This window comes from Erythrolamprus reginae, chromosome 2 (genome assembly GCF_031021105.1).
Source record: "Erythrolamprus reginae isolate rEryReg1 chromosome 2, rEryReg1.hap1, whole genome shotgun sequence".
Classification (NCBI taxonomy): domain Eukaryota; kingdom Metazoa; phylum Chordata; class Lepidosauria; order Squamata; family Dipsadidae; genus Erythrolamprus; species Erythrolamprus reginae.
Genome location: NC_091951.1, coordinates 319,257,263 through 319,270,634, shown reverse-complemented (window position 1 = coordinate 319,270,634; position 13,372 = coordinate 319,257,263). Strand labels below are relative to the sequence as shown.

General features: G+C 38.7%; 2 protein-coding genes across 2 annotated transcripts in view; one reads left to right on the top strand and one right to left on the bottom strand.

Annotated features, from left to right (window-relative positions):
- SGTB (small glutamine rich tetratricopeptide repeat co-chaperone beta) overlaps positions 1-10,487 on the bottom strand; it is a 37,951-nt gene extending 27,464 nt beyond the window's left edge. The window contains exons 1-2 of the mRNA XM_070743271.1: positions 10,211-10,487; positions 1,440-1,561 (exon numbers count right to left, since the gene is read on the bottom strand). Of these exons, the coding sequence (XP_070599372.1) occupies positions 1,440-1,539 (100 nt within the window). The 5' untranslated portion in view covers positions 1,540-1,561; positions 10,211-10,487. The remainder of the gene's footprint in view (positions 1-1,439; positions 1,562-10,210) is intronic.
- NLN (neurolysin) overlaps positions 10,382-13,372 on the top strand; it is a 48,849-nt gene continuing 45,858 nt past the window's right edge. Inside the window, exon 1 of the mRNA XM_070743270.1 lies at positions 10,382-10,703. Within this exon, the coding sequence (XP_070599371.1) occupies positions 10,663-10,703 (41 nt within the window). The 5' untranslated portion in view covers positions 10,382-10,662. The remainder of the gene's footprint in view (positions 10,704-13,372) is intronic.

Here is a 13,372-nt window from a genome sequence, read left to right as displayed (position 1 = left end):
CAATATTACCATCAAGGAAACTACATGGATGTTTCTATGTAATTATTATAATTCCATGTGACATGGAAAATCCAAGGTATTAAAGCGACTGATAGATAAATCTTTTATCATCACAAGATATCTGCATACTGGTGGTTAACTCTAGTACTTACAATCAAGCTGGGTCTTAACATACAGCAGGAAATAATGTATCTTTCCCTTTATTAAATAGTAAGGTAAACATTACTAGATACTAAATAAATCCTACATATGCAATCTATACTAGGTTTCTGAATTCTTGTCTGCCACAATAATTCTCCATGTGAACTGGGTACAAATTCTGGAATACCAAACATTCCTCTATTGAAAGAGAAAACTGACTTTGTTGAACAATCTTTCTGATTCACTCTTTTACTTTTTAAAGAATGACGGAGGTAAATGTCTAAGGGACTCTAAAGTTCTTTAGTTTTAAAATACCATATTTTTAGAAGCATAAGACATACCTTTTTCCTCCCTAAAAGAGGCTGATAATTTGGGTGTGTCTTATACTCTGAATGTAGCTTTTTTTCCAGCCCTAACCAGCTTCTAACAATCTTCCCAGCTTTTACCTTGCAGGCTCTTTCATTGTTTCTCTCTGCGAAGAATGTTTTCCAAGCCTTAAGTCTTTGCAGAGTTTTTTCATTGCTCTAATTTGCTCCGAATACGTTTCTTCCCAGCCCTAACCAGGTGCTAACGATGATCCCAGCTCTTACCAGCTTATAAGCTCTTTCACTGTTACTCTATGCAAAGAATGTTTTCCAAGCCCTGTCTTTGTACTTTTTTTTCTCATTCTCTACTTGCTCCGAATATTTGCTTCCACCCCTAACCAGTTGCTAACAATATTCCCAGCTCTTACTGGCTTGCAAGCTCTTTCATTGTTATTCTCTGCAAATAATATTTTCCACGCCCTAAGACTTTCCAGGGTTTTTTTCATTGCTCTGACTTGCTCTGAATAAGTTTCATTCCAGCCCTAACCAGGTTCTAACAATGTTCCCAGCTCTTACCAGCTTGCAAGCTCTTTTATTGTTCCTCTCTGTGAAGAACATTTTCCAAGCCCTAAGTCTTTGCAGGGGTTTTTCCATTGCTCTACTTGCTCCGTATGTTTCTTTCCAGGTACTAATGATGTTCCCAGCTCTTACTGGCTTGCAAGCTCTTTCATTGTTACTTTCTCCGAATAAAGGTTTTTTAAAGTCCTAACCAGGGGATAAAATAATGTGTTGGCTAAGGACACTAGCCAGATGAATACCTGGTAAGCAGATTCTTTTCCTTATTTTCCTCCCCCAAAACTAAGGTGCATCTTATATTCTGGTGCGAATATACTCCGAAAAATACAGTAGTTTTTTTGAAGAAAAATACAATAAATAAAGCACTTATTAACAGCAACATTTTATTTAAATAACAAATTGCCCATCTCTACACACCTTCCAAGCTTTCTTGTTCATCTGATGTGAAAGTATCCATCTGACTCTGTTCTCTCAGGAAATGGATGATAGCATAAACCAGGTGCTTCACTGAAGACATTCTCAAATTTAATGTAGTTTCTCTGAATCATAAAAACAGGACAATGAAAACACTGTTAATGAAGTTAACATCTATTGCATCAAAGAAATGGACAAATGAGAAGTTGTATTCTGAATTAGATTTTTAACTGAGAATCTCTTTCTTGAGGAACAGCTTTCAATTATTTTTAAATATCATGGGCTCAGTTCTTCAAAAAGGTCAAGAAATTTTTAGATATTATTTTATCGCTATTAATCTATGAATAGAATACAAAGAATAATTCAAAGAAAAATATAGATAAATCCACAGTAACTGAATTTAAACATGCCTGGGATAAACATATATCCATCCTAAGATAAAATACAGAAAATAGTATAAGGGCAGACTAGATGGACCATGAGGTCTTTTTCTGCCGTCAGACTTCTATGTTTCTATGTTTCTAAAGATATTGTTTAAATCACCAATTTGATTAACTAATTTTATTTCCATTTCTCCATCTTCAATAGCCAGAATAAGAAATGGAGTCTAAAGCAAATAGTCTTCTTTCATCCTTGGATTCTGTTTATAAATTAACAAACTGCTAGAAGTTTCATAACATTCTTTTAATCCACAGCTGAACCCTCCATCTGTGGGCTGAAGAAGCTAGATCCAATCTGTGCATAAACCTGCCCTCCAGCATGCAATGTTTTCATCTGAAGAAGCAAACACAAATGTATTCCATTCAACTGTATCATGCCCTTTAGACAGCAAATAAAATAATAAGAGAGCAGTAAATAAACCATATCTATACAACAATCAGTCTAATTTTTCCACTATGGAGCCCCTGCTGGAATCTGCTAAATAACAAAACCTTGCAACATTGTGTGTTGAATTAGAAATATTATCAGCAAACAACTCAGAATATAGCTTAGTGACTAGGGATTGACCCTAAAATGGGGGAAATAGTTTTGGCTCAATGTTGTATTAACAATGTAAAAGAAAATGATTAAATGATTTGACCTACTTCTTGTGTGCAACATGAGCAGAGATAATGATCCACAAACTCTGCAATATTTGTTCTTTAACAATGCAGTAGTAAATACATTGCAGCACCCTTAAGTAAAGGTCCACTGGTAGTTTGGGTAAGCGAGTTAGATGGAGAGACAGCCTCTCTGATTGTTTTTTTTAATCAATCAAAAGCTAAATAATCTCTTTAAATTATACTGCAACTCAATTTCAAATAATGATTTGACAATGAATTATTTTGCCTAAGGGCAGCCAACAGTACATAAAACGGTCTGAAAAAGACTACGTGGAAGTATTATCTGCTTAAGAGACTTCTTACAGTAGATTGAAAGGAATTATTTAAAACGCAATAAAGAAGCCCAGTAGCCTAATAAATAAATTTAAGACTAATTAAAAATTTGAAGCTTTCGTTTCTATTCCAATCAGCCTTGTTTCTAGCCTGAGCCACACCTGAACCACATTTGGGAGTACCAAAAATAAATCTGAGAAATCTAGATTGAAGTGATCTCAGTAGACTAGAATTAGATTACAAACTGACAGTTGCCCCACATAGCTACTGTACTAAGCCTTTGTCTGCAAAGTTTAATAGCCTCAGATAAATATATATCTCTTTATGAATAATAATACTGTGTTATTGTTGTTGTTGCTGCTGTTGCTGTTATTATTGTTGTTGTTATTATTATTATTAGTTTCCTACTATGGTTTATGTCAATTGTTTATTTAGTATCCCATGACTATCACTGTATCTTATGATTTATGATGAATGTATTTTTAGAATGACTATGATCATGATTTATCACTTACAGCCTTTATGTACACTGAGAGCTTATGCACCAAAGACAAATTCCTTGTGTGTCCAATCACATTTGGCCAATAAAGAATTCTCTTCTCTTCACTTCTAACTGTAAAATTGCTATGGTAGTTCTTTGGGCCAAATCAAAGCCCCTTCTAGACTTTGACTGGAATTAAACCCAAGATATATAAACAATTTAACCAGGGGTGGATTCTACTTGTCTTCTTCACCGGTTCGCATTGTGACAGAAGTGCATGTTTTGTGTGCATAGGCAGAAGCAAAAAACAAGATGGCAGCACCTACCACCGAGAAAACCGACTCGAGGGCATGGCGGGCTTGGGTTAAAACAGAGAAACATAGAAGGTTGACCCCAGAAAAAGACCTCATGGTCCATCTAGTGTGCCCTTATACTATTTCCTGTATTTTATCTTAGGATGGATATGTTTATCCCAGGCATGTTTAAATTCAGTTAGCAACCACGTCTGCTGGAAATTTGTTCCAAGCATCTACTACTCTTGCTGCTGTTTTCAGCCACCCAGGTCGCCAAGTTACTAATGGTTCTATAGAATCAGTCCGAATTTCACTGCATGAAAAATTGATTCCTTTTCTCTATTTTAAAATTCTTACTAGCTTTACTGGATGGTCCCAAAATTTTGAGAATAAGAGAAAAGAGCTTTCTTGACTTCTTTCTCTTTTTTCATTTTATATTCTTCAGCCATGTTCTACCATGCTAAAATTTGGGAATGAGGTTGTTACATCTTTTACATAAGCAATGATGCTCTTCACTAAAGCAGTAGAGTAGAATGTAATAGCTAATGATTCAGCATTAGAGATAAAAGGCCATTTGGGAGTTGGTCTTCCAGTTTAGATATCTTGGAAAATCATAAAATTCTGACTTATAAGGGAAGCAAAAGTTCCTCCAGCTATATATTCTAATGTTTCTTGTAGTATGCTTGTCAAACTTGTCAGGCATGGCAATGAAATTTGACTTGCCAAACATTAAATCCATAACCAGGAGTTTGCTTGGGCTCACAGCAGACACAATACAGCTTTGTATAATTGTTTTATTGCATACAAGATAAATAATGTATAGTGCAGAAGGATCAGGCCTTAAATGTAGTATATGTTTGTTCCAAAGTTCAAATCACAATTTTTCCTCCAAATGTTTAAATAAAAGAATATTGGGCTGTTTTCTTCCCAGTCTTGAGATTTGAAAACTTTTGTTCAACAATTCTGGCAAGTCTGAGAATTCCTGTTTTACTCATCAGTTTCAGCCTTTACATTAATCTACATCACTCTTTGATAATATTAAACATTCTATTAATTAAAAAATTTAATGTTATTTCATAACCTTATTTCTTAATTCTACCCACCTCTGCCGCCAGGCATGGGGGAATTGAGATACTCTTTCCCCCTAGGCCTTTACAATTTTATGCATGGTATGTCTGTACATATGTTTGATTTTATAATAAGGGTTTTTAACTGTTTTAGTATTGGATTATTATTATATGCTGTTTTATTGCTGTTGTGGAGAGGGGCGGCATACAAATCAAATCAAATCAAATCAAATCAAATCAAATCAAATCAAAAAAATAAATATCCTTTCTTCTTCTTGGTTGGTTTAAAAATATCATAGTTGTTAATTATCCTTTAAAGCAGTGTTTCCCAACCTTGGCAACTTGAAGCTATCTGGACTTCAACTCCCAGAATTCCCCAGCCAGCGAATGCTGGGTGGGGAATTCTGGGAGTTGAAGTCCAAATAGCTACAAGTTGCCAAGGTTGGGAAACACTGCTTTAAAGAATGTTAAATTCCTGCCTGCATTATACTACTATCTATCAAGGTCCTTTTCCATTTCTAATGTAGTACAAAAATTTGAAGGGTTAATTTGTAACTTTTACAAGTCAATTAATGGATTAATATCTGTCCTGGATTTTTTTGTTCTGATTCACTGCTGATCCTAGGGTTTTTTTAGAGACTAAACTTGTCTCTTTGAATTTCTGAGTATACATCATTATACAGGCCTGGGTTGGGCACGCTTGAGGCATGCATGATTTGCTTTGCATTTTTCTAGAATTCCCAAATTTACCAAGTATTACCTGTTGTAAAATGCATACACATAAGATGAAAAGTGTCAGATCTCAAAGAATTTAAGCACTAAAAATGTATTTTCAGTACTAGTACTTGACAGTTTTTCTACCCACAGGTCCACTCTTGATTCTTCCCAGCTTTTTTTCCTGCCAATCATGTAATTTGGGGAATGCAATTATCATAACATTAGCTGTAAGCAATCTACTGCCAATAATTCAGAATTAAATATATCTGGATCCATCTTATGCTGAGGCAGGCCTAAGGGGTTCCTTCCAATAAATAATAATAAAACCTATACACATGAATGGTGCACTATAATACAGAATGGCAGAGAGAGGGATAGTTTGAGGCTCTGCTTGTTGTACAGTCATTGTTTATTTTGCAGTGTAATGGGTAGTGTTTTCTTTGTGCCATCCACTTGTTTCTGAATTCGATTCCCTCTCCTTCCCCAATTTCTTTCCCTTACAGTATTCTAAAATGTACAGTATAACCAGTTTTATCATTTCTTTATCTCTGCCACACTTAGAATACAATTAGATGTCTTAATCCAAAATGGACAGGGTTTCTTTTCAAAAGGTTTTTTTCTCAGATTTTAGCTACTGGTTCACAATTCAACTTCTCTGCCACATTAACCCAGCTCATCTTTACATTCTAGTCAATCTTCAGGTTCATTGCTACTGGCAATGAGCAGAGAGGGAAAAAGGAATTAAATCTACAACAGGACACCTGCCAGTTTCAAACATACAAAGTGTGGATATCCATCCAGAATAAAACTCTTTAACTTTGCTTGTGTCACAAATCTTGCCTCTTTATTTTTCTCTATCCAACAGGTGAAACTCAAAAAATTAGAATATCGGGCAAAAGTTCATTTATTTCAGTAATGCAATTGAAAACCAGAGTACCTCCGGAACCGCCTGCTACCGCACGAATCCCAGCGACCGATAAGGTCCCACAGAGTTGGCCTTCTCCGGGTCCCGTCGACTAAACAATGTTGTCTGGCAGGCCCCAGGGGAAAAGCCTTCTCTGTGGTGGCCCCGGACCTCTGGAATCAACTCCCCCCAGAGATTAGAACTGCTCCCACCCTCCTTGTCTTTCATAAACTACTCAAGACCCACCTATACCGCCAGGCATGGGGGATTTGAGACATCTTTCCCCCAGGCTCCTTATAATTTATGTTTGGTATGTATGTGTTGTCTGGTTTTAATATGATAGGGTTTTAGTTATTTCTTTTAATATTAGATTTGTGTCACTATAATATTGTTTTTACCATTGTTGTGAGCCGCCCCGAGTCTTCGGAGAGTGGCAGCATACAAATCTAATAAATTATTATTAATTATATAATTATTATTAAAAGATGAAACCTAATATATGAGAATCATTATATGCAAGGCAAGATAGTTCAAACCGTGATTTGTCATAATTGTGATGATTATGGGATATAGCTCATGAAAACCCCATATCCACCATCTCAGAAAATTAGAATATTTTATGTGATCAATGAAACAAGGATTGCACATAGAATATTATTGGACCTCTGGAAAGTATAAGCATGCATATGTACTCAGTACTTGGCTAGGGCCCCTTTTGCAGCAATTACTGCCTCAATGTGGCGTGGCATGGAAGCTATCAGCCTGTGGCACTGCTGAGGTGTTATGAAAGACCAGGATGCTTCAATAGCGGCCTTCAGCTCTTCTGCATTGTTCGGTCTCATGTCTCTGATCTTTCTCTTGGCAATGCCCCATGGATTCTCAATGGGGTTCAGGTCAGGCGAGTTTGCTGGCCAATCAAGCACAGTAATCCTACGGTCATTGAATCAGGACTTGGTGTCAAGTCCTGCTGGAAAATTGAAGTGACTATCCCCATAAAGCTCGACTGCAGAAGGAAGCATGAAAGTGCTCCAAAATCTCCTGGTAGACAGTTGCATTGACCCTGGACTTAATGAAGCACAGTGGACCAACACCAGCAGATGACATGGCTCCCCAAATCAACACAGACTATGAAAACTTTTGCATATCATTTGGAAACCAGGGACCCAGAGTATGGAGGAAGAATGGAGAGGCGCACACAGCAATATGCTTGCAGTATAGTATGAAGTTTCCAGAGTCTGTGTTGATTTGGGGAGCCATGTCATATGCTGGCGTTGGTCCACTGTGCTTGAACTATCTTGCCTTGCATGTAATGAGTCCCCCTCATATATTACATTTCACCTTTCGCATTACTCAAATAAATAAACCTTTGCATGATATTTTAATTTTTCAAGTTTCACCTGTACCTGAAAATAAATCCTACTAATCTCAACAGATACACTTCTGATTAGAAATTTACAAAGTAAGCATACACATCAAAAAGGGGTGGGGTTTTTTTGCTTCTGATTGGGTTCTCCATTATCTTTAAGTCCCACTTTATATACACAATGACTCGTGAAACAACAACTCAGTAGCAATTTTCCTATGAATTCAGAGACATGACATAACCAATACAACTCTCCATATTGCATGAATTTAGCAATATGACTTATGGAATAATCTACAAACAAACCACAAATGACCATGTGAATCAGAGTACCGTAATCTGGAAGAACAGTTTATGTAGCTTCTTGATCAAATCCCCATTGGTCTTCCCTCCTTTTAAATTTGCACTTCTACAAATTGAATAGAGGTTTGGAAAAGACATGAAAAACAAACTAGAACTAACTAGGAAATCACACATATAGTGACAATATCAGGCTAGAAGCCAGGAAACTGAGTTCTAGTCCCATTTTAGGCATGAAAGATGGCTGGGTGATGGCCAGTCACTCTCAGTCCAATTCACCTGACAGGGTTGTTGTGGTGGGGAAAGTTGGAAGAGGGAAAAGTATTGTGTATATTAGCTGCCTTAAGTTATTTATAAAAATAATAAAGGCAGCTTAGGCAGTGTATCAATAAATAAAGTTAGTAACTATTCCCATTTGCACATTATACAGAGAGCCATAACAGTAAATAGCTAAGACCCATTTAGCATTTTGCTGTGTGATGTCAAATGCTAAGTACTTTGCTATATGGCATACAATATAGCACTTAAATAGATATTTGTGCAGTAGAAGCTGTGCAATCTAAATGTTTAATAAACTTTAAAACTAAAACTATGCCCTTGCTAGTCCTACCTACCAAACCAAAAGCATATTACAAAGGATGGACTACACTTTTCCAAATAGGTTTCTGTCCCCTTATTCTTTGTAATATTGATTGCAAATTCAGAACTGCCCTCAGTGTCATTTAAACAGAATTATGTTTAATTTAAACAATGAATTTAGGGGGAAAAACAAAAATATCTGATTATAATTGGGACAGCAGATATCTCAAAGAAGGTAAAATGACATAACATACTCACAAAAATGACACAAATTATAAATTCACATCATTTCCACAATGAAGTCATGGTGCTATTACTTACTACTCCTTTGTGGACAGCCACGAAAATGTCTTACTTTTCACTTCACTTATAAGCAGCCCAACTTTTCATAAACCTTCATTTTATAATGAAATCCAGAACATTGTGACCTCAATGCAAACTTGTGATTAGCGGCACATACTGAATCAGAGCTTCATTTACATGCAACATCTCCCTATTAGAATTATATAACTTCACGAAAGTATTTTAGCCCATCTTCCATTTTCTCGTAACATTTTTTTCCACATTTTATCCTGAAAAATAAGCTTTACACACCTTGAATTACTGCTGAAAAGACAACAAAGGGTTTTTGTTGTTGTTGTGTTGTTCTTGAGAACAGTGAAGGGTTAAATAAGGAGGGAAGTGTTTTTAATAGGAAAGTGAACACAAGAACAAGGGGGCACAATCGGAGGTTAATTGGGGGAAAGATCAGAAGCAACATGAGAAAATATTATTTTACTGGAAGAGTAGTCGATGCTTGGACAAACTTCCAGCAGACGTGGTTGGTAAATCCACAGTAGCTGAATTTAAACATACCTGGGATAAACATACTGTATATCCATCCTAAGATAAAATACAGGAAAATAGTATAAGGGCAGACTAGATGGACCATGAGGTCTTTTTCTGCCCTCAATCTTCTATGTTTCTATGAAGTGGCAATTTGCAAGAATGGAAATGCAAGTGTTGCCATATAAACATTATTTTTCTTCTATGGGGCCTGGCTCGCTGGAGGCGGAAGCTTGTGTCCACATTAAAGAAGCATGTTTTGTCCGAATGGTGGTACAACCCATTCAAAGATGCGGTGCCATTCAACCCCTGGCGATATGGCTTGATGGGATTATATAACTGGGCAATCTTGATCTTTGAAATTATGTCACATCTTTGGGATTTACACTAAGCAATCAAGCGTCAGCTGGACATCTTTAACGGTCTGAGCACGTAAAATGAGAGCAATCCTATTTTTTTTCTATTTTATTTTTTTTTACACCGGGAACACCTGCCAGGCAGACCTCGCAAAATCTCGTCCATCTTTCCCATCCCATCCCCTAAATCCTAAAGACGCAACCAGCCGCGGGCTCCGGTCCTTCAGTCCTCTTATAAGGATGCTGGAGAGGGAAAGATAACGGCCGGGGAGCGGAGGGGAGGGGAGCGGAGGAGAGGGGAGGGGAAACCAGGCAAGCCAGGTGCCTTGCCTTGATCGTGGCCTGACACCCGAGACCGCACGCACAAAACCAACCGGGGAGCCAGATGCGGGTCCCCAACTCAGCTTATATAGTATACATATAAGGTATAAAGGCGGCGACAGCTCTCGCAGCTCCTATTCTGCGGACAGCAGCATCCCTCCCTCCCTTCCTCCCCGCGCGGCCGTGGCTTACCGTGCTGGCAGGAATGGACGGGCGGGGTGGCGTGATGCTGCTAATGGCCGGTCAGACGGGGCGGGCTGATGGCTTGCTTGCTTCTCTCCGCCGACTCCAGGAGCAGCAAACTTCTCCCCTCCGCTGGCTGGCTGGCTCCCGCGGTGTTCTCCGGAAGGGGGAGGAGGCGCTGGAGGAAAACGCGAGCTGCGCGCGCGCGCGCGCGAGTCTGTAGAGGGCGCCCGACGCCGAGCTCAGAAGGGCGGAAGTGACTCCGCCGCTCTCTCTCCCCCTCTCTTTCTCTTGCTCTCTTTCCCCTCTCACCTCCCCAAGTCGCCGGCTGTGGCTCTGGGCGGCACGTGGTGGGTGGGAAGCTGCGGCCGCCGCTGAGGGGGAAAGCGGCTTGTCGGCTCGGCTGGCTGTGGGTCGTTCGCAACGCGGTCCAGCCGTTCTCCTTGTCTTCCTCTCGCTCGATGCTGTCCTTGGGCATTTCTGCGGGCCGAAGCTTGAGCAGGTATTCGGTGCAAAAGGCACACCCAAACGCATACACACACCCGTTTTTCACCAGCCCGGCATTTGTCACCCCGGTAAAGATTCGCACGAGATGGCTCTCAAACCGCCTGCGATGTGAAATCGTCCGCGCCTTCCTTCCATCCCCCTAAAAACGGCACCTTTTCTAGCAAACGGAGAGGCATTTTAAAAAATGGCTGGGTCAGACTTTTTCTGAGGTGGAGCCTTTTGTATGAAAGCGTTGCATTGCTCTCGTTTTTCTTCCATCATTCCTATCACCCATTTCCTCCCACTTATGACTGCATGGCTGTAACTTGTTGCTTGTATCCTTAAGATTTTTGTTAATATAGATTGTTTCTTCATTGCTTATTTGACCCCTGTGACAATCACCTCCACATGTTGTACCTCATGATTCTTGACAATTTTTTTAAATTTTTATTTATTTATTTTGTCCAATACACAATAATACACAATGAAATATAGAGGATATAGTAGAGAAGATATGTGAGATATAGGAGAGACTATAGGACAGGGGACAGAAGGCACTCTAGTGCGCTTATGTACGCCCCTTAATGTATCTTTTTCTTTTATGAACACTGGGAGCATATGCACCAAAGACAAATTCCTTGTTTGTGCAATCACACTTGGCCAATAAATAATTATATCTACAGTATCTATCTATAAAGCCATTATGGAATAGAGTAGAATAGAATTTATTTATTTATTTATTGGATCTGTATGCCGCCCCTCTCCATGAACTCAGGGCGGCTCACAACATGTCAACCATAAAACGGTGTACAAAATACAATTGGATCCAATTAATTAAATAGTTAATCTAAAACATTATAAAAGTTAAATATCAACAATCATTCACTCAATTACAAACCAAGCATACTAAACATTCAGTGCCCAGAGGCTGGAATCTAAGGACTCCAAGCCTGGTGGCATAAGTACATAGAAACATAGAAGTCTGACGGCAGAAAAAGACCTCATGGTCCATCTAGTCTGCCCTTATACTATTTTCTGTATTTTATCTTAGGATGGATATATGTTTATCCCAGGCATGTTTAAATTCAGTTACTGTGGATTTATCTACCACGTCTGCTGGAAGTTTGTTCCAAGGATCTACTACTCTTTCAGTAAAATAATATTTTCTCATGTTGCTTTTGATCTTTCCCCCAACTAACTTCAGATTGTGTCCCCTTGTTCTTGTGTTCACTTTCCTATTAAAAACACTTCCCTCCTGAACCTTATTTAACCCTTTAATATATTTAAATGTTTCGATCATGTCCCCCCTTTTCCTTCTGTCCTCCAGACTATACAGATTGAGTTCATTAAGTCTTTCCTGATACGTTTTATGCTTAAGACCTTCCACCATTCTTGTAGCCCGTCTTTGGACCCGTTCAATTTTGTCAATATCTTTTTGTAGGTGAGGTCTCCAGTACGTTTTTAAGTTTTTACGAAAGGCAAGGAGGGTTGGGGTAGTACAAATCCGGGGGGGGGGGAGCTGATTTCAGAGGGCCGGCCCCCCCACAGAGAAGGTTCTTCCCCTAGGTCCCGCCAAGTGACATTGTCCAGTTGACAGGACCTCGAGAAGGCCGACTGGGACCTAACCAGATGCATGGAATTCTTTATTGGCCAAGTGTGATTGGACACACAAGGAGTTCGTCTTGGGTGCATAGCCTCTCAATGTACCTAAAAGAAAAACATGCATTTGTCACGAATCATATGGTACAATGCTTAATGATTGTCATAGGAGTCAAATAAGCAATCAGGAAAATCAATATTAAGAAAAATCTTAAGGATACAAGTTACAGTCGTACAGTCATAAGTGGGAGGAGATGGGTGATATGAAAGATGAGAAAAAATAGTAATACTAGTGCAGACTTAGTAAATGGTTTGACAGTGTCAAGGGAATTATTTGTTTAGCAGAGTGAAACTGTTCTTGTGTCTAGTTGTCTTAGTGTGCAGTGCTCTATAGAAACGTTTTGAGAGTAGGAGTTGAAACAGTTTATGTCCAGGATGCGAGGGGTCAGTAAATATTTTCACAGCCCTCTTTCACTTGTGCAGTATATAGGTCCTCAATGGAAGGCAAGTTGGCAGCAATTGTTTTTTCTGCGGTTCTGATTATCCTCTGAAGTCTGTGTCGTTCTTGTTGGGTTGCAGAATCAAACCAGACAGTTATAGAGGTGCAGATGCAGATATGCAGATAACGTATTGCCTGTTGCCAAGAAGGTGAACCGTCTAGTCGCCTGTACAATATCTGGATTTCCTCCTGTCAGTTAATTTGGGAGAGGGGCAATCCCCAACCCATATTGATCAATGGGGTTAACCCACAGCAAGAATTACAACTGGTCTCTTTAAAAAATAATAATAATATTGAATACTTTTAAAAATACTTCAATACAAATATACATATACGGGAGCATATCTATATACATTTCTATTGTATCAATACAAATACACATGCATATACAGGAGCATACTGGTAGCGCAATATATGTATGTATACAAATATACATACACGTACTGGGAGCATACAGGCAGCCCCTCAATGAGTGGGTGCTAACTTTACAAAATTATACTATAGTTTTTGATTAATCAAGATTCAGATCAGTGACAATAAAAAGCTAATAGTAATTGTTATATAAGATCATTAATTTGAAAAGCTTA